At 36.4% G+C, this 21,060-nt stretch overlaps 1 protein-coding gene across 1 annotated transcript; it reads left to right on the top strand.

Moving 5' to 3' along the window:
- The first annotated feature begins 14,826 nt into the window (after positions 1-14,826).
- Positions 14,827-20,457, top strand: LOC135839646 (uncharacterized). Its single transcript, XM_065355768.1, has 2 exons — positions 14,827-14,925; positions 15,002-20,457. The coding sequence occupies exon 2, from the start codon at positions 15,003-15,005 to the stop codon at positions 16,692-16,694; it is 1,692 nt and encodes a 563-aa protein (XP_065211840.1). The 5' UTR covers positions 14,827-14,925; position 15,002; the 3' UTR covers positions 16,695-20,457.
- Positions 20,458-21,060: the final 603 nt, after the last annotated feature.

Raw genomic sequence — 21,060 nt, 5'->3', positions numbered from 1 at the left:
AAAGCTAATGTAACGTTATAGTCGTCCGAGTATTCATTTATATTATTCTATGTGTATAATTTCTCATCTCATATTTATCTCCGAAGAGTAGGTATACGAGGCGGTAAATCGCCAGTGCCTACCTGTGCATAGCACTAGGTATAGGTCTAACTAGGTCGTTAGGGTGAAGTTAGACCATGTAAGACATTAGCACCGCAGGTGCGAATAAAAGTTAAATAGAGTCTTTACATTTGGCGCCCAACGTGGGGCACGAGTGCCATAAATGCCATAAAATTTCCATAGAAATCACGAAGATCCAAGGACCAAATACCATCAACCAAGGTCAACTTCAACACCCATACCTACTTTTCACATGTGTGTGTTTAGTTCATAAGATGTTATTCAATAAGATTCTTGGACCATAAATCACCATAAAGAAGTCATTTACGTAAGGATTTGATCCAGCAGTCAATGGATGGAAATATGGTATCATTTATGGTTCGCATTCATTTCATATGTATTTTTACGTAATGGAAAATGAACCAGTTATTTCATCAGTTCGAGAAAAGTTCATGTTTCGAGAAGATAGGAACGCGAGTTCATTACCTATTTATCAAGCAGTGACATGGCAGTAAAATACAAGTTATTTGCGCTTTACTGCACGAACATTTTCGACTTATAAATAGATGGGGATTTTGACATTACATTATTTTAATGTGTTCAACAACGCGAAGTAGGTACTTACCTACGAGTCGGCGATTATATTCGAGCATTCAGCATTGTTACAACGGAATTACGTTCAAACATGTTACCATGATAACGGAGGAACGTGATTTTTGCTGAATTTAATACAATAGAAATTGTGTTCAAGTTTTTATGGGAAAATACTAACTCTACAGGCATTGTACTCTGGCCTATAATCCCCACCTCCGAGATAATTTATCTCTCACTTTCAACGGAGCTCCGAGCAATCGATACGATATGCGAATCATTATGTTTATTTCTCTCGTATGAAGAAGTTCTCAATATCGTTTCACTTTGCGTAACTTAGCATTTGCTTTCGTTATACTTCCAAACTTACGTTTTTCGTTAGTTTTGTTACAGATACATTGTGTCTCTTGCGTAATTAATTGCGTTCCAGTTCAATTCCAGTTCCAGTCAAACGGTTCAATTATTGAAATGGATTCCAACCAATCTAATAACGTGGGAAATGTCAACGGACAATCCAATGGTCAAAACCAAGGTAACGTTCCAGTCAATCCAAACCAGTCTGGATACTATGTTCAACCTCAAGTTTTCAATCCAAACGTGACTCAGTGGCCTCATCCTCAATATTTTGCGAGTTCCACTCAGATTATGCCTCCGAATGGTCAACCTCCGATACCATATGGAACCCCTGGTTTCTACTTTCCAAATCAATCTATGGTTTATGGTCCACCTCAACCAATCCAATACATGGCTCCTCCTCAAGGTAATTCTCAGTCGGTCCAGCCAACTCGAGGCACTGCTCAATCTAATCCTCCAAGCCAAACTCCGAGTCAAGCCAATAATTCGATTCACTCAAATAGCAACCAAACTGGCAATACTACTGTGATTCCGAACCCAGTTGTTTCTCAACCTGGTACCTCAACTCAAAATATACAAACGAGTTCGAGTACTCAGGGGCAGAATACAAGTACGAACCAAGCCACTCAACCTCAACCAACCAATCAACGTATAATGAATGGTCAGGGCCATCGCTTTCATCCTAAATCACGTAACTTTACAAAGTATCGAGAAGATCTGAAAGCCGTCGATCAAACTATAGATCTTCCAGTTACGAAAGCTTGTGCGAGGTTTGTATCAGCTCGAGGGTATAAAATAGGAAAAAACGTTTCTAAAGTTCTAAACTTACGTAATAATGAAGAACAATCTCGTACCAGTCGTGCACATAATAGTTTACTAGAAGAGTTACACGAATCTATGAATAGACGCCCACAGAGTCAACCTCCTCAATACCAACCTCCTCAGCAGCAACACACTGCTACACCACCTAATATTTCCGATCAAGAGGAAAGAGAAGAAAGTGCTTTTACACTTGAGCAAACTCTGCAGTGGTGTGATTTTGACAATAGGGCTGCGTGTGAAAACATAGGCAAGGATGTCTCCAACAAAAATTTATCAATAGCTGCTATTTTAGATCCTCCTAGGAGAGAAGGCCAGGCAGTACGTCGAGTTTATAATTTTGATGCTCTTGATCATTCAATGGGATTTGATGGCGTTGAAATAACGGTTCCGACCCCAACCGAGAATACTGAGCTACAAGATCATATCAAATGGTCATTAGAATGCAATGAGGATCGTATCAAATCTACTGAGGATATGCAATTACGGATACGTTCTCTTGAAAAGGAATTGTCAGACACTAGAGAGGATATTAAAGATGTATATAAGAGACTATCTACCCAAATCGAAAGAGGATTTCTATACTTTCGCGAAGCCATGATCAAAGATACCCGTACAATAAAGAATTTATTTCACGAATCATATAAACAAACACAACACATTAACCATGTAGCATTAAGTGGTATGAGATTGGGCCTTGCTGCTACGGACGAGATGGCAGAAATCAGACCTATGTGCGAAGATTTGTTAGATGCTGCATCTGACACTTATGAGGTCCTACAACCTATGATTAGACGTTTCAATGAGATTAGTCCAGTCCCATTATTTACCTCAAATGGTATACCTAATCCACCACCGACTACTCCACAACCTCAAACTACCAATCCCACAATTCCAGCAATTATGTACCCACAACCGCCACCAGTATACAATCATACGATTCCATCAAACGCTACATCATCTAACGTTACGTCAAACGTTATACCAACTGATACGAATGTATCAACTCTTAATAACGTTAACACCGCCAACAATGTGGTTGATTCAACCCAAGATCAAACTCCACCAGGTATTGAAATTCTTAAGGAAAGTGGAAGGTTAGCTCAGACCAAGGAAGTTATGGAAAGTATGATTAATAATTCGGGATTAATTTATAAAAAATCGAATGGAGAAGAACAAATCGTGGAATTCCAACTTGGAACGAATCATCTCATGAAGACACCTGATGCCAATCCCAGGCAACGGCAGTTAAGTTATGACTTAGATATTGCAGAGAAAAATAATTACAAATTGAAATCAAAGAATATTTTCGACAACAGACACAGGTTGACCAACACCAACTTATTTGAAGTAATTTCCTTTGTCCTCAAATTTGAACAACAAATGTGTAATAAAGGTGCATCCAACTCTCAATATATTGAATTTTTCAACGAACTTTTAATTAGTGAGGCTGCCATCAACTGGAAAGATTCACTCAAAAGATCATTTTCTTTTTATTACAATCATCGTACATCATTCATTTTAACTATGTGGAATCAACAACAACACGAATGTGCAAAAGCACATTTCCGTACGATCAATTTAGCTACCGATTCAACTAAGAGCTGGGCTCTAGATTTTCTAAAATGGTACACTATCCTTGGAGATACTAATATGACCGATGACGATCTTATTTCTACCCTACATTCAGTTGTACCTAACAATATGCAACATCATTTTGGTCTTGAAATCACTTGCAATAGAGTAGCATTCGAAAAACGTATCCGAGATCTAACTATTCGACAGTTACCTACATCGTTACGACAACCCAATTCGTTACTATACCAATCTACCCCAATTCTGCCTGTTAAGAAAAACAAGAAATTCAATAAATTCGGCAAAGGTTTACAATCCAACTCCAAACCTAATCAGAACACCACTGGGGCATCCAACCAATCAGCGACAGGAAATTCTGGTGCTCAACCGTTTCGAACTCAAGTTAATCACACGGAAATCTCCCAGCCGTCATCCTCTCAAACACAAAATGACGGAGACGATTTCCAACAACACCAAAATGATGAAAGTTCAAAAAACGGGGAAGACTCCGACTCCTCCGACGCAGAGGAGGGGACGGGGAACAACGATCAAGAATAAATAATACATTACGTAAGAAAAAAGAATTCCCATTTTCGGAATACGAGTTTTTCGGGGATTCTTTAGCACAAAAATTATCTGAAATAGCCGAATGCGATATTACGTCTTCTTCGATTTTACGTAACGACATTGCAATTCGCGATTTACTACACCAAATCAAGAACAACAAATATAATAAAAAACATGCTATTATTTCATTTGGTCAACGCGAATTAAATAGCAAATTCGTGGATTTCAGTCAATTTGCTAAACTCTCAGATCAATTAATGGCTACTCTCATCGATAAGAAATTCCAAGATATTATTGTTCTATTTCCATTAGTTTTACCACCTAAGAACAACTTGCATCATGTACAAACCACACGATGGCATGCATTTCAAAAGTTATTTTCTGCTTTATCAAAGTTACGTAATGTACGGGTCATTTTCGAAACTTCATTAATTTTCACATCAGTTAATCCGGATCCCTACATTGATGGCAATTATATCGTTGATGAAGATATGCATGGTAATGTAAAGCCTGATATCACGAAATTCTTCAAAAACAATGCCGGTATATTCTATCCAATACAGCAACTGAATGAGAAATTGAAAGAAGTTTTCACAGATGTAGCTTTTGATTCCAGTCCGGTGATTATTCGTCCCAAATCCACGGATACCTCTGAAAAAGACAGAACCATCTACAATGAATTATTTGAAGCCAATAGACTTAAGGAATATGAATATTCAAAACCTAATAATTACGATCCAACGTTTGATTTACCAGTAAACGCTTTCACTATCGATTTCCGGCCACCTATACCAGAACCCGAGTATGAATCTGACTACATTATCAATGCAACACGTGAACAATTAGCAATTTGGTATCACACGTATAAAACAGCTCATCTTAACGCAAAACGAATCCATAACAAGATCATAAACACTGATGAAGATAATATCGAAAAATTAGTTGACATTGATGATCTGGAAATTGGTATCTATGATAACTCCGACGGTTTCTTCAAACACGTACCATCTTCTAACGTAATCGACCACAAATACAAGCACGACGGGAAACGTTTCATTAAATCGAAAGATCTTGAAGATAACAAACGAGTACCAGCTTCTGAAACATTAATCGTAACGAAAGAATCAAGAGTTTTAAGTGATTATGACCTGTATCTTAAGTGTAAAAATATCAATATCAACGACTTTGAATTACCTTACACTAAATTAGTTCAAGGAGTAGCAGGTTGTGGCAAAACGACGTACATATTGAGCAAAATACTCCACGATGGATCCGACTTAGTACTATTTCCAACTAAAGAAGCTGCTATCGATTTCCGTAACCGATTAGCTAAGAAATGGGGTCTATCAATAGATGATGTCGAACTTTTACGTAATTATCGAACTATTGACTCATATTTAATGCATGGGAATGATTATCAATACAAACGTATCTTCATAGATGAAGCTTTACTAGTTCATTACGGTGCAATCTTATTCGCTATGATGAAGTCACGAGCTAAACGCGCGGTGTTGATAGGAGATGATCGTCAAATTAAATACATTAACCGTTCACCTTTGAGGAAAACACAGTACCAATTAATACCCAATCAATTAATTGATGAAAAAGAACATCTATCAACATCTTACCGATGTACACTTACTACAGCTAAATTACTCACCGATTTATACGATGGCGGCATGTATTCAACATCTGTGGTTCATTCTGAGATGGAAATCTTCGATTACTACTCAGTAGACACTATTCCACGGGTCTCTGGGGCACAATATCTTGTTTTTACGCAACACGAAAAAGCTATATTGGAAAATAGAAAGTTCAAAGTCAATACGATACACGAGTATCAAGGTAAACAAAATGATCACGTTATTATCGTACGCCTCAATAAACAACGCAATCCTGTTTATGAAAGTTTATCCCACGTAATAGTAGCCCTAAGCAGACATCGTAAAAAATTGGATTACCATACCGTTGATTCTAAAGATCTGTTATCATCATTCATTCATCGCACGAGTAACTTTACAATTCACGACTATCGCAGCGTTAGAAAAGGTGATGGAGAAATTCCATGGAAAAATCACAATGAATACACGTTAGATTACCGCAATTCGAACATCAATTATATTCTAAATATTACCCAAAAAGGTGCTCAAAATGATCAATCCGTGTTATCTCAACTGAACCGAACCGAAGTAGAGATCAAAACAACAGTAGTCAGTGTAGGCATTGGGAAAGGTAGTTATCCCGCACAGCTCGACACTGGGGCAACCCCTAACGTAATCTCTGAAGAAACGGCTAAGTATTTGATGGAAAATCACTCCGAAGATATGGATTACATTCCATTATCTGAACCAGTGAGTTGTGTATTAGCAAATGAACAAATCGTAGAAACTGCTCATTACGCATTGGTACCAACCATACGATTTGGCAAACACACCTTGAAAATTCCCTTTTACGTGATGAAAAATTGTAATCAAGTATTCTTAATTGGAATGCAAACGATGATTCAACTCGGGATTGATCCTAGAATACACGAAGGAGTAGCTTACTGCCAGCCTACACCAAAACATGATATTGATTCAATACCTTTTCTAAAACCAGAAGAATACGTTACGAAATTGAAATTAAATCATGTATCAATTCAACAATCTTATCTTCCAGATACTTACATGCTATTGAATCGAGCCAATACGTTACGAAAATATTATAAGCTGCCTGAGGGTGTTACTGATACAGGTCCAGAAATTTATCTCAATCGATTACGAGCTGACTTAGATGAAGCTGTATCTGAGAACCGAATTACTCTTCAACAAGCGGATCATGCGTACAATATTTTAGCTCCATTTAAAGACATTTTCAGTAAATTTCCAGGTCGTTCCAAAGGAAAAAAGGAAAAATTGGAATTTAACATACCCGAAAAAGACATCATTTATAAATGTGGAAAATACAATCCCTCGAAAAAAATGATGGAAGCTGTTAAACGGGAGATTCAAATTATGCTAGCAATTGACGTGATAGAACCTTCCAACTCGAGATATATCAACCCTATCGTAATCAATATCAAAAAGAACGGCGAAATGAGGATTTGTTTAAATCCGGTGGATCTTAACCCAATTTTAAATGAAAATTACAACGAAGCAGGCCTTTTGGATCGTATTATAACGGAATATGCGGAAGCCAAATTTTTCAGCACATTAGATTTTGTTGCTGGATTTTGGCAAATAGTACTTGAGGAACATTTTCGTAAATACTGCGCATTCCAAATCGATGGTAGAGTATATCAATTCATAAGACTCCCATACGGCCTAAAAATATCTTCTGCGTTGTTCGTAAATCTTGTTAATGATATCATTCCAGACAGAAAGGGTATAACCAAGTACGTCGACGATATCTTACTTCGTGCAGATACCTTCGAGGAGATGTTGGAATTAATGGTTGAAGTCTTTGAGATATTACGTAAGAATGGACTCAAACTAAATGCCACCAAATCCAGATTTTTCAGAAGAACAACGGATCATCTAGGATTTGATTTGGAACCAGGCATCATCAAGAAACAATCGAAGAAAATATTGAAATTTTTAGAGTATGTCGAAAAACATACAAACAAAAAAACCGGTAAATTCGAGTTGAAAAATGCCAACGAAGTACTAGAACTAATTGGGTTAACAGGACTCTACAGACGTTTCATTCCATGCTATCAGCAAATCTTACGTAATCTTTACAAACTAACCGAAAAAGGGGAAGTATTCGTCTGGGGACCTGATCAAGAAGAAGCTTTTGAAAAATTGAGAGCAGAATACATCAAGGACTTTGTTTTAATTTCACCTCGAAAAGGATACGATTTATACCTAGACACTTACACGTCATCTGATGCGATGAATGCAGTATTATACCAAACTGTGAAGGGTCAAGACGAGATCGTTATGTTTACAAGCTTCAGCTTTAAGGAACACCAAAAAGCGTATACGTTAATCGAACGTGAGATGTATAATTTAACAAAAACAATTCGCAAACTCCAACTGTGGCTACATGGAAGAACAATACATGTAAGAAGTGACTTAAAATCAATCGTAGCCAATTTTGAAGTAATGGCCGAAATACACCGAAAAGCGGCCATTTGGATTACACAACTAAACTGTTACAATTTGATTTACGACTTACGTAAGAAACATAAACGCTGGTTTGGAATTCAAGCTCCGGAAATTACGTTAAATTACTGCAACTTTGCCAATTTAGTATCCATCGAACAAAACGTTGGAGATAAAATCAGAGAACGTCTCATATCAAGTTTACGTAAAATCGATCAATTCCAAAAGAAGGACAAAACTTGCAAAGGAATAACGTATCGATTAAAAGTCCCTGATGAAAGATTAAACCAACGTGATTTAGAAGCTAAGAAAAGATTAGCTATGCGATTCTCAATACATACTCAAAACGGCAAAGAAATCTTGATGTTCAATAACAAAGATGAAACAGTAGTTCCAGTTCTCCCTGATGAACTTTTTACTGATACGATGACACATCTACACGAAGTATTTGGACATGTAGGTGCGAATAAACTGGACACTCTATTCCGACGAATGTACTATTCTGCGAACTCAAAACACTATGTACGTTACCTTACTAGTGCATGTTTATACTGTAAAGCAAATAAGAATTACGGTATGAAGAAACCAATTGAATTTGCTTACGTTAACGCATATCGACTAGCAGACGTATTATCAGTTGATTTATTAGGTCCTATTGCCAACGAGTCAGATGAACCAAAATACGTATTCGTAGCCAAGGATGTTTTCTCTGGAAAAATATGGTTACGGTTACTAATTAGTATTAAACAAAAAGCAGTAGCCGATACGATGGAAGAAGTTATTAAAGAAATCATTACGTTAGGACATAAAATACGAAAAGTAAACACTGATAATGCAGTACAGTTCAAGAATAATATCTGGAAGAAGTTACTCAAACGTTATCGTATTCAAAATGGAAAATCAACTCCATACAATCCTCAATCGAATATTGTAGAAAGAACGATGAGATTAATTGGAGAACATCTTCGAGTAAAAATCAACCTTGATAGTGATGGAGCTTACACTCACCATGGTTGGCATCAGCATATCAAAACCATCGAAAATGAAATTAATCATCGTCCAAATGAAGTTGAAATAATCCCAGATGAATTGTGGCAATTACCAGGATTTGAAACCGGCCTACCTGTAAATTATGTACCCATCAATGCCAAACTTGAATTAAAAGCTACCAGACGTAAAATTAAAGAAAAGATTTTACCTTCGGTAACCAGTGCTGAGCTTATGGAAACACCATTAGATATGCTAAATGATGTATACACTGCCAGCGATGGATATGTGTGGATTTTTGTAGATGGAGCCTGCGCTGATAACGGAAGCGAAGACGCAGTAGCCGGCATCGGAATCTGCTGGCATCCAGAAGGTACTAAAAACGTATCTGAAAGAATCAATCACGAAAAATACATCAACACGAATAACTTAGCCGAATTAATAGCACTGAAAACTGCTATGGAAATAATGTTACGTAATAAAGTCACCAAATTATTGATATTTTCGGATTCGCAATACCTTACTACTGCAATCAACACAGAATACAATAAATGGAAAGCTAATCAATGGAAAAATTCGTCAAACAAACCTGTGTATCATAAAGAATTATTTGAAGAAATCGTAGCATTAAAGATACAATTTGAACATTTCCAACTCCACCACACGTATGCAAGACAAACCGACTACGGAAATTGCATAGCTGATCAGCTGGCTCGTAAAGCTGTATATACAGATGATTTTGACGATTCAAGGATTGATGAGATGACAAATCATCAAGCACTAATCAATCTAAACGCAGAAAAACGTAAATTAAAACGACAACAAGAAGAACAAAAGTTCAATGATAAACGAGGAGATTTACGATTACACCAACCTGGTGAACTGGTGATGATTACGAATCACAAGCAATCTTCATCGGATAAAGGAACAACCGAAAAATTGTATACAAAACGTTCTGGTCCATATCTGATCGTCGTACGTGCTGGAAAAAATTGTTATGAATTAGTACACATCAAATTTAGCGAAGATAAGAAACTGATAAGCGTTCGACAAATTATATCCTACCTAACGTTACATCAACAAGAAATGCTGCGTAAAGAGCCTAAACTCCGTTCGAAGTTCAATAACAGAACGCTGGAGCAAAAAATGCTGGAATTCACGAACCAAAAGGAACTACTAGAAGAATTTGTTGCTAAATCATCAACCAAACAAGCCAAAAATAACAATGATGAATTCAAAATGATAAAACGAAGCTTACGTAACAATCTGTCGACTGATAAGCAAGCTGAATTTGACTCAATCCTGAAAGAAGTTGTCAAAAACGACACAGAACGAAACTTGATCAAGTCCACTGCTAACCAAAGATACAACCTACGAAAACGGAATAAAAAACTAAATTATGATGAGAGTATTGCGCATGTTTCAACCAAACAATACAGAAAGCGGTTTCTAGCTATCAATTATCTCGTTGTTAAAATCCTCTCTGACTCTCAACGTACTAACTTCATCAAGTTATATTCGTCCGTGCGAAAACCTGAGTGAATTTTTCAAAATTGATTTTATTTTGGTGTTCACTTACGTAATACCGATTGAACGTGTTGAATTTCACTTGCGAAGAATTCTTCCAGTTTCCAGTTCGTTATTATTTACGTAAATTGTTCCAGCAATATCAAGGTAACATAATCTCATATACATATAATTAACATCGTTACAATTACGTTATGGAAATTTGACCGCATGTGTAAATCCACAGATGGCTGACAACTCGACGAATGATTATTCCATCTCGCTTCCAACATGTGGCATTTGTAAGTTTGCCCTCCTGCCAACTCAAGCACTCGTGAGGACTTCATCATGTTCTCATGTGCTTCATGAACGTTGCCGTAAGGAAATAATCTATGACTTCGGACCTGAATTCCGCATTCCTACGCCTTGTATGGTGCCTATGTGCACTGGGCAGTTGGATGATCGAACCATTTATCCAGTGACTTTTACAGTGCAACGGTTTCCTCTATTGATCGACGAATCGGAGTACCTAGAAAACATGATAGATCTCGAGCGACAGCTGTCTGAACTACATGTTGAGCATACAAATATCCGCAGAGAGAGAAGTCAACTAATGATAGAGCTTCACGAAGCTAATCATCGAAACTTACTTACTGAACGTAGAGAAGCTAATACGATTAACGAATTGCGACTACAGATTGAGCAATTATCAATAGAAGCACCAAGAACACAACGTAACGAAAACAGACCCTGTGACAATCGGAACGTACTTGCCGAATGCCATCATTTCTTACCAAGGACTTTACGTAATGTAATGGAAGTAATCCGGGAACTAGATTTACATATCTGTACAAAAATACCTCAGACGTTAATGGATTCCAACTCATTCGAACGAGATCACGACTACGCTTACGTTACGAGATACTTAGCAAATTCGCCATCTGGTAGCACTACGACTTACTTCCTAAACGGCGTCATGTGTATGGGCGATGGCCTAGTACACGACTTAGTGGATTTAGCGATTACCAATAATCAAGAAAGAAGAAAAAGATGGAGGACTAACTCATTATCCAGAGCCGGAATCACAAGAAAAACATTAATCGAAAACATCGACAAATATTTGATCAGAATACCGCGATCGATTCTAATTTCTTTCGGCGAAGCGCAAATCGACGATGCGGCAAGAAAGCATGAAACCTACGACGACATCAAGGCGATAATAAAACATCTTATCTACCGCGGCGTTAATCAAATATTCCTAGCACCTATACCGAACAGAAGAGTTGGATCAATTAATCACCGTGCGAGAAATTGCTACAGGGCATTTCTACAAAATCAAGCAGATGGTGTTATCGTACACTACCTACGAGGGCTGGAAGAAATCATTGATGAGCAAATTCCAGATTACGTTATCGGGTCTCAATCTCTAGTATTGTCACCAGAAACACATCTACAGATAGCTTTATTCTTAATCGAACGATTTGTTGCACACGCAGACTAAAGACATCTCTCATCACTTTCACGTAATAAATTTAGTTCAATAATCAATCTAGAAATAGAAATATCGATTCACATTACGTAAGATAAACCTGTAATAAGAAGAAATATATCAATTTTAGTTATTAGTTATAATCTATATCAAGAAGAAGAATAAAATTATCATTTTCCTTACCTGTGTCGAATTATTTTGATAACATACGTGTTCAATTTATAACCTGAGTAAAGATGACAAAAGCTGAATATCATTCTCAAATTAAGGAGAAGTAAATTTTAATTCATCACTGCAAATTTCAACAACCACTCGTAAAACAAAAATTGCAACATACAAAAACATTCAAAGTAGTTATCAGCTGAGAAACCATTTTCCAAAACACATGAAAGGCAGTGGTGGGGATCTTTTCCGTAAACCAATCAGAAATGTCTTCTAACACATTTCAAAAGTAAACAACTAGTTGAATGTGTTTTGTCCGAATTTGAGTAATTGCTGTACCAAAGTAAATTAAAAATTATTAAAACACTGTGTTAAACCATAACTGGAGTATTCTAACCGGTAGCATCGTTTATAGTGGCGATTTTAATATCGTGTCGAAATGAACAGAGACAAAGAAATGGATCGAGAAGGTAAGCTTCAACAATCACTAAGATACCAAAGTAAATGATCAATAAACCAACATTAAACACGTGAAAATGTTCAACAGACGTAAAGCCGAAAGTATACCGCGAATTAATGTCAGCAGCCGAGCCAATTCAAAATCTAATGACCGAATATGGTAGAAGAAATATCGAACTAGAAAAATCAATTGCAATGAAGGATGATAAAATCGCGACATTGGAAAAAGACCTAACCCGAATGGAAAAACGGTTCCACCTAAACGATCAAGAGCTACGTAATAAAGAAAAAGGTTACAAGATTTTAGCAGACGATTTCCGAAAAGAAAAAATGTTCCAAGAGAATTACCGTCAACAATTGGAGAAGAAGCTAAAAGACAGAGACGAACGATTACGTTACGAAGAAGGGGAAAAAATCAAACTCGAAAAGCGAATTGCATACCTAGAATCGAAGCTGAAAGAAACCGAACGCGAATGTAATCAATTAAGACAACAATTCAACGCTGAGTATACAAAATCACGTAATACAAATCGAGAAAGGTACTCACAAGAAATCACGTCATCGACGAAACAGCATCATGAATCCAGTAAGAAAAGAAAGATACATAGCGACGAAGAATCCAGCCGTGAAAACCATAAACGCAAAAGCGAAGAAAATCGAGAAAAGCCACGATTACGTTATATTAACTACAACCCGGTGATGTACTACGAAGGAGTACTTTTCCACGACAGTAAAGTAAAGACGCAGATGCCTATCGAAATCGACGTATTTTCTTTAATGAAAGACTGCAAAAAGCGAGGCTTCCAGTTCAATCAGTCACTATTACGTAACGAAGTAGAAGACTTCCATTTCGAATGTCAATGGGATTACGTATCTACGTATCTACACAAAGGTCCAAAAGGAAACATCATACGTTTATTTTACATCAATAACTACCTCACAATTGGCGACAGTTTTTTGTATGCCACAGTACGTCAAGGTTTACACAAGAATAAAGTTATGCAATCAATTTACGTCAGTAGCGAACTAGGAGGAGGAACTTTGTCTCCAGGACAAATCAAAAGACAATTAGCAGAAAACCTACGTTATATTACAAGCAAGGTGATGATATCATTCGGCCTACACGACATCGACACGGAAATTTACCAAAATGCATTGAATAACACTCGACAAACATTGGACCTAATCATCAAAATGGGAGCGAAAGAAATCATTGTATTCCCGCCAATCGAACCATTTCAAGATGAAGATATGCAGAAAAAAATTACGTGGTTCAAAGACTGGTGGAGAAATATTGGAAAAGAATATACAGACGTAAAAATTGAATATCTTGAAATAGTAGAAGAACTTAACATCAAATATCCAAGACCGACTTTCATAGACTCTCGCCGAAATGTGTTTATTATGCCGCAGGCATATTTCGAAGCTGTAAAATACCTCGCACCAAAGATTCATAGGTAACTAACGTAATAAAAAGGATCGAAGTTTACTATACGATGAATATATCCAAATGGCTCGTTAAACCAAAATTTAACATACCACCTGTTAGGTTATCTTTATACTAATGGAAGAATCAAATTTTACGTTACAAAAAATCACTACTCGAAGAAATTCGGATATTATAATTACAGAAGTCGATTGTAAAATAAATATTTTTTTGTAGCCGAAGAAGAGGCATTTCATGTAACGTTTGCTACATATGATTTAGTCGTAAGAATTTGTTACCACATTTGTTCATTTATTGTTAAACCGAAGATGTATTATTGTCATTACGTTAGAATTTATTTTGTTTGTGAATCATTTAACCATTTATTTACCAAACATAAAATAATCAAGAAGATCAACAAAATTCAAATTATTTCATAGACACCACACCCACCAAACATAGGCAAACGAGATATTCACCACAACATCACCTCTCTAGATGAATTAGACAATAAACAAAACATTGAAACACATTGTGTAATCAACCGTAAAGAAAATAAGTAAGACATAATGTGCTTTGCGATGACATTTAATTAATTCAACGTGAAATTTTAATGATATCTGACGATAATAACAAAGAAGAACGACAAAAGGTGAGCACCATGCCATTACAAGTTTACTACGTAGAAATTGATTAACTAATTACTGACCACTGCATAATTTCCAATAGTGTGACCGAAGAAAAAGCTGATAATTCAAGAATTAATTCGAACGAATACGACAAGCTTTTCCAATCTACAGAATAAGGTAACTCAATTTAATACGGCAATACATATAATAAACCAATCAAGTATTTACAACAATATATCTATTTGTCGATTAGAATGGCGAGCAAAATGATAGACGATTCATTGGACCTGACCGAATATGAAGCGAGCGTCAAGATGCCGATATGTGCAATATGCTTACTACTGATACTGGACGATGAATACTCAAAAGGCATAGCAGTCCTTGATCGGTGTCGACACATTGCACATCAACGATGCGTTAACCTGATGACCTGCGTAATCATCAGCTGCGAGGAAAAAGAAAATCCAGGAAGATGCCAGATCCCTAAATGCAAAGAAATCTTCGAAGTGGAAAAAACTCGTGCAATTAGGATAGCAACCGACGATATGGCAAGTGTCATTGCTCGATATGTAAATTACAATCGTAACCTGAAACTCCAACTTAATGAATTAGAACAAACAGTCGAGGACCTACAACAGACGATTAACACCCAAAGCAATGATTTAGACCAGAGAGATTTTCGGATACGAAACATGGAAGAAGATTTAGAAGGATTTAGAAAGCTTTTGTTCGACAAGGAAATGAAACGCGTTTACGAAGAAATGAAAAAAGAAGACGGAGTCAAGCTAGGAGATGAGTTGAAATTCGAAGAAGATCAATTCGGACACAATCCTCACCTACGAGACGTGATGAAAACCGAAATTATGACTATAACGTTGGAAAACCCTCAACCATCAGCGTCAGGATTAAATAACGTAACGCAATCAACTTCGGAACGCTTGCATCAGCCCATGTTGAACCCAAATAACGTAATAACAATTGAAAACGACACCGAACCCATCTATATCGAACCATATCAACATTGGAAAAACTTAAAGGACAACAACAATTTTTATTACGTAACGTTCAAAGATCCGATTGAAATAAGACCGATGGTGATGCACAACAGAAAAACCTACGACATACCGATCGAATACAACATCAACGAATTACGAAGAGAATACTTCAAGAAAGGATTTTATTTCAACAGTGACGTAACAACACGATATTCTGAGCGATTTACCGACAAAATTCAAACCGACTTTATCACCCAATATACTTACAAACACCCTCGCGGATATAACGTTAAATGCTATTTCATGGGAAACTATATGATGGTCGGCGACGGGGCACTCTGCGCCATGGCCTGGGAAGGCCTATACGAAAACAAGCCTCTACGGACAACTATGATGAATTCATTACTACTGACAGGCACCCTATCCCCGAAGAAACTAAAAAACCATCTTATACATGCTATTAGACAATTGCCTCCCATGTTAGCAGTATCCATCGGAAACCACGACGTCAGAAAAGAAATCTATCGTAACGTAATAAAAAACACGAAGCAACTATTACACCTAATGATCAGCAAAGGTGCCAAGAGGATTCTACTGATACCCATGATCTATTCCTATGCAGCCATGGAGAAATATGCGCTAAAAGCAGAGCAGTTTAATAAATGGTTAAAAGAAGAGGCGGTGAAAATAAAAGGCGCAGATCTTATTTATATGGAGCAGTTCGAAGAATTATACCAGAAGCACCCGATTCCATATTTTATAGATCGTCAAGAAAATATCTTTCCAACATATACGGCGAACTACGAAATGGTTTCTTTGATAGCAACAGATATACACGATGAAAGCGAATTATTCCTGACTCAAGTACCCGAACAACCTGATACGATAACAGAAGAAAGATACAGAGAATACGAAGAACGCATCGGTATTGAGACATTACGTAATGCATAATTAACGTAATAAAGTATATCCAAAACGGGAATATATCGTGTAAACCTATATGAGAATGTGTATATGCTATAAGACTAACGTAACAACTAAGCAATTCCAGCAGTCGTGGAATAAACTATGCGATTTATATTTATAGGATATCCTGCATGTATACTATTAATATAGTAATTATTAAGATAACGTAACGCATCTAATAATTCCAGCAGTCGTGGAAATTTCAATGATGTTCCTTACTAATGTCCTAAGTATTCGTCGCAGGTTTCTTTATGTTTTTACTCGTTACTTATTTTATAGGAAATAAAATAAAATTTATCATCGTGAGAGCAAATTTCATTTATTTAAAGAGCAATCTCATTCGTTAGCACAACTCTAACAACACACAGCAAAATCGTACAAAGTGTTCGAACAAAATAAAAAAACCAAACATGAAATAACGTGAAAAATAAAACCACAGTTAAAGAAGTTACAGTGAGACATTGAGATAACAAATGGTATTTTATTTCGTACAAGTACAACAGCTTAGTAAAATTCAAAAGTTTAATGCTACCAAGAAGTTATTACAAATAACACATCGAAAATAATCCACCAAGACAATAGTTACACGTAAGTACAAAACAATACATCAATAAAATATGTATAAAGTACATTGGATTACAATATAGAACGTCCAACAGACTCTCAGACACGTGTAGCAGATCGTCGTGCTTGGCCAAAGAAAAATTTTCATCTTACGTAATCCGAATTCGATTATTACCAAGCGTATCCAGTTCCGTTCAATCCTGGGCACCAGATTTCATCTTCGTAACGTAATTCATGGAAGAAAAGCCGTATTCTGAACCAACTAGGAAGAAAATGGAAGCAATACGAGTAAACATCATTACTTGCTCAAGCTGCAACAAATCACTTGGGCAAGGCCCAGACCAAGACCGGACAAATGCGAAATTAAAACTAACTTCGTGTAGACATATCTATCACGAAAAATGTCTAACCAATCTGTATATGGCTTACGCACCCGGGACTGAAAAATGCGTATTCTCTAACTGCAATACATCGCTGATTCTTGCATCTGACGTCGAGATACAAGCAAATAACATCCAAATTACGACTGTAAAAGATGATTCAACGTCACCGGCAACTTTAGTAGAACAACTATGGAAGTTACGCAAAGAGAACCAAGAGCTGAAAATAGAAAATAACGATTATATGAACGAAGTCGCTAAATTAAACTCCGACGTAGAACATCTAAATGATCGAGTAAAAGCATCAGTAGAAAAAATCATATACCTGAAAAAATGTGAACCAATCGATAACGTAACACCGGAACACAAGTATGACAATCCGATCGATGAATTTATACAACCTTTAAGCGATGAAGAACAGAACCCGGCAGAATCAACATCTAACGAAAAAGAAATCGATGAATCTCAATTCGAACCGAAATACGAAGACACATCGGACGAGGATACGAATTGGAAACATGAACATCTACAAAAAGAAAAAACAGATGAATTCAAAATCCCGCTGGTTAAATCAACTATTACGAAAACAGCAACATTACCTGCTAAATCTTCACCGAAGAAATCACCACCGAAAAAACTATCATCGCCAACCAAAACCAGCAAAACTATGATTCAAATACGCCGCAAGTCTCCTGAAAGAAAACCGATTAATACAAAAAATCTAAAAGTAATACTTAAGCCATCAGGTTCACGATATGTACCAAGAACGCCTTTACGTAATACTCACCGACGAAATGCTATCAATCGATATAGAACGAAATATGAACAGAATAAGTTCGAGTCCATTATAGATAACAACCAAACTCGTAGCCCTCTCAAGCCAGGACATTTTGGAGCGATTCGTGACGTAAAAAATTACCGAAATCGACTAACAATCCCAACCTATGACAAAAAAGAACAAGTAGTTCATTTACCGGTAACCAGAAAGATTTTTCAAGAAGAAATCAGAAGAATGACACTAAAAACATCCATACCTGATGAATTCGGTTCGACGTGTAGAAAGTTTCGATATAACCTATACACAACCGGAGCTACACTTACGTTACGAAATAAAGGAACGGAGACTATTTTCTTTTTGCAGCAGTACTGGATGCTGGGCGATGGCCTGGTACATCAAATGGTCCATTTTGCGATAGCCGGTGATCAAGCTTATACTGAAAAACTAGAATATAATGATTACGTAAATGGTTTTATATCAACAACAGATCTAAATAGATCAATTTCAAAAAACGTAACAAAATTACCTAAAAAGGTGCTGATATCGATAGGTCATAAAGATCTTCATGAAAACGCCAACGAAGAAAAATTGAGAGACGATTTTAATGCGCTGATCAAGACGTTGAGTACTTCAGGCGTAAAGAAAATCTATGTCATACCACCTATAAAACACACGGTACATAGTGATAAAACGAAGAAATTTAGAAATTGGCTAGAAGCTATCAGCATTTCGAAGAAAGATACACATAACACAAACTATATAAAACAGCTTGAAAGCATACTAGATCGAACGTTACCGGAAAAGATAGTCGATAAGTGTCCTTTTCTTGATCACCGTATCATTCTGGAGGCTGTTCTGGGTTTACTACCTCTTCTTGCTGAGTAAACATCTGTAAATACGGAATCACGTTACAAAGTATCGAAAATCTAGAACCTTATCAACCTTACGTAATTCATACTTCCCGGAATGAAACAGACATTGCAACATGAAATCAAACTACAGCTCATCACATGGAACCTGAAACAATAAATAAATTCATGTTAGTCATAGAATAGAATAACGTAATAATGTACGAAATTTATACATACTGTAATAGTCAATAATTTTCACCACTAATGTATGTACATTAAGCACTTTTGATTTGCCTTCGGTACTTTGATTCATACGATGTAATGTGACTTTTCTTTATTTTGTACAGATATACTGTTTAGATATTATTTCACTTTATTTTACGTTTATAATCTTTAATTTTCCCAGAAGTTGGATACATTTTTTTTATCTTCTTCTACATTTTTTTTTATTATTACTGCTTTTTACTGTATCACAGTTGATAAGAAGATGTTTATTCTATTATTTTGTTTATTTTAATTATTTCAATAGCAACATGTAAACACCCGGGGCAAAGGATAGGGCACATAGGACATTCTCCCTTTTTAGTTGTTAGAGTGGTTACATATTCCTATAAGTAATCACTCGGGGCAATGTAAAGGGAGGAATTGCGCCATTTTCCGTCGCTTAGGTGAGGGAAAATTGTTCTCCTTCTACCTTTCGCTCAATTCTCTTACGTAACCACGCTATCTAGCTGTTTAGTTCGCGTTAGTGAAGTGTTTCACGTTATCCGATCACAACTTCAGTCAATCACGGACTCACTAAGCGAGAGCTTAGTTTCCATTCGATAGATAGGTTGAGGTGCGGAGCCCTATCAGTACGTTCGACGTATGGAGCACGTACTTTCCACCTTATAATTACTGGGATATGGAATATCTTTTACGTAATGGACTATCGGATCGGATCGTGGTTACTCAAGAGATGAACTGCAGCATCTCTAAATTCTCTTTTAGAGTCATTCATACTGGACCTGCCCTATCCGGCATGAATGCCCTTGTCCCTGGGTGGTGTTTTTAACACACATTTGCGACTACATGTACTCGCTTCCTTTAAATCAAATCGTAATTCTATTTACGTAATATAGTCAGACTATTTACATATAATGCTTAATAACCAATAAAGCTAATGTAACGTTATAGTCGTCCGAGTATTCATTTATATTATTCTATGTGTATAATTTCTCATCTCATATTTATCTCCGAAGAGTAGGTATACGAGGCGGTAAATCGCCAGTGCCTACCTGTGCATAGCACTAGGTATAGGTCTAACTAGGTCGTTAGGGTGAAGTTAGACCATGTAAGACATTAGCACCGCAGGTGCGAATAAAAGTTAAATAGAGTCTTTACACTGTATTTAAAAAAAAAACATTCGGTGTAATTTTTAAACATTTTCAGAATTGAAAAAAATTTCAAGTTTTGTTCAAATTTTATCAGTTTTAGAAACTTTTTTCAAATTTTTAAAACCATTTTTGCAATGTTTTGAAAAACCATCTAAACTTTGAAAATTTTTGTAATTTCTGAACTTTTTTTGTTGCTTTTAATACGTTTTTTTACTTTTTTTTTTTAGCTTAAACCATTTTAAAAAGTTTTTTGAAAAAAACATAGTTGCAATGTTTGAACATTTTTGCAACTTTTGAAACATTGTTTTCAATTTTTGAGACGTTTTTTGAATTTTCAAGCCATTCTTGCAAGTTTTTTGAACAATTTTGTAACATTGAAAAAAAATTGTCATTTTTTAACAC

This window comes from Planococcus citri, chromosome 3 (assembly GCF_950023065.1).
Source record: "Planococcus citri chromosome 3, ihPlaCitr1.1, whole genome shotgun sequence".
NCBI classification, from domain to species: domain Eukaryota; kingdom Metazoa; phylum Arthropoda; class Insecta; order Hemiptera; family Pseudococcidae; genus Planococcus; species Planococcus citri.
The sequence above is the reverse complement of the archived record's forward strand: the minus strand, read 5'-3'. Positions and strand labels throughout refer to the sequence as shown.

What these genes read in the sequence shown, in the direction of transcription:
- LOC135839646 (XM_065355768.1), top strand. Translation starts at nt 15,003, where the DNA reads ATGGCGAGCAAAATGATAGACGATTCATTGGACCTGACCGAATATGAA.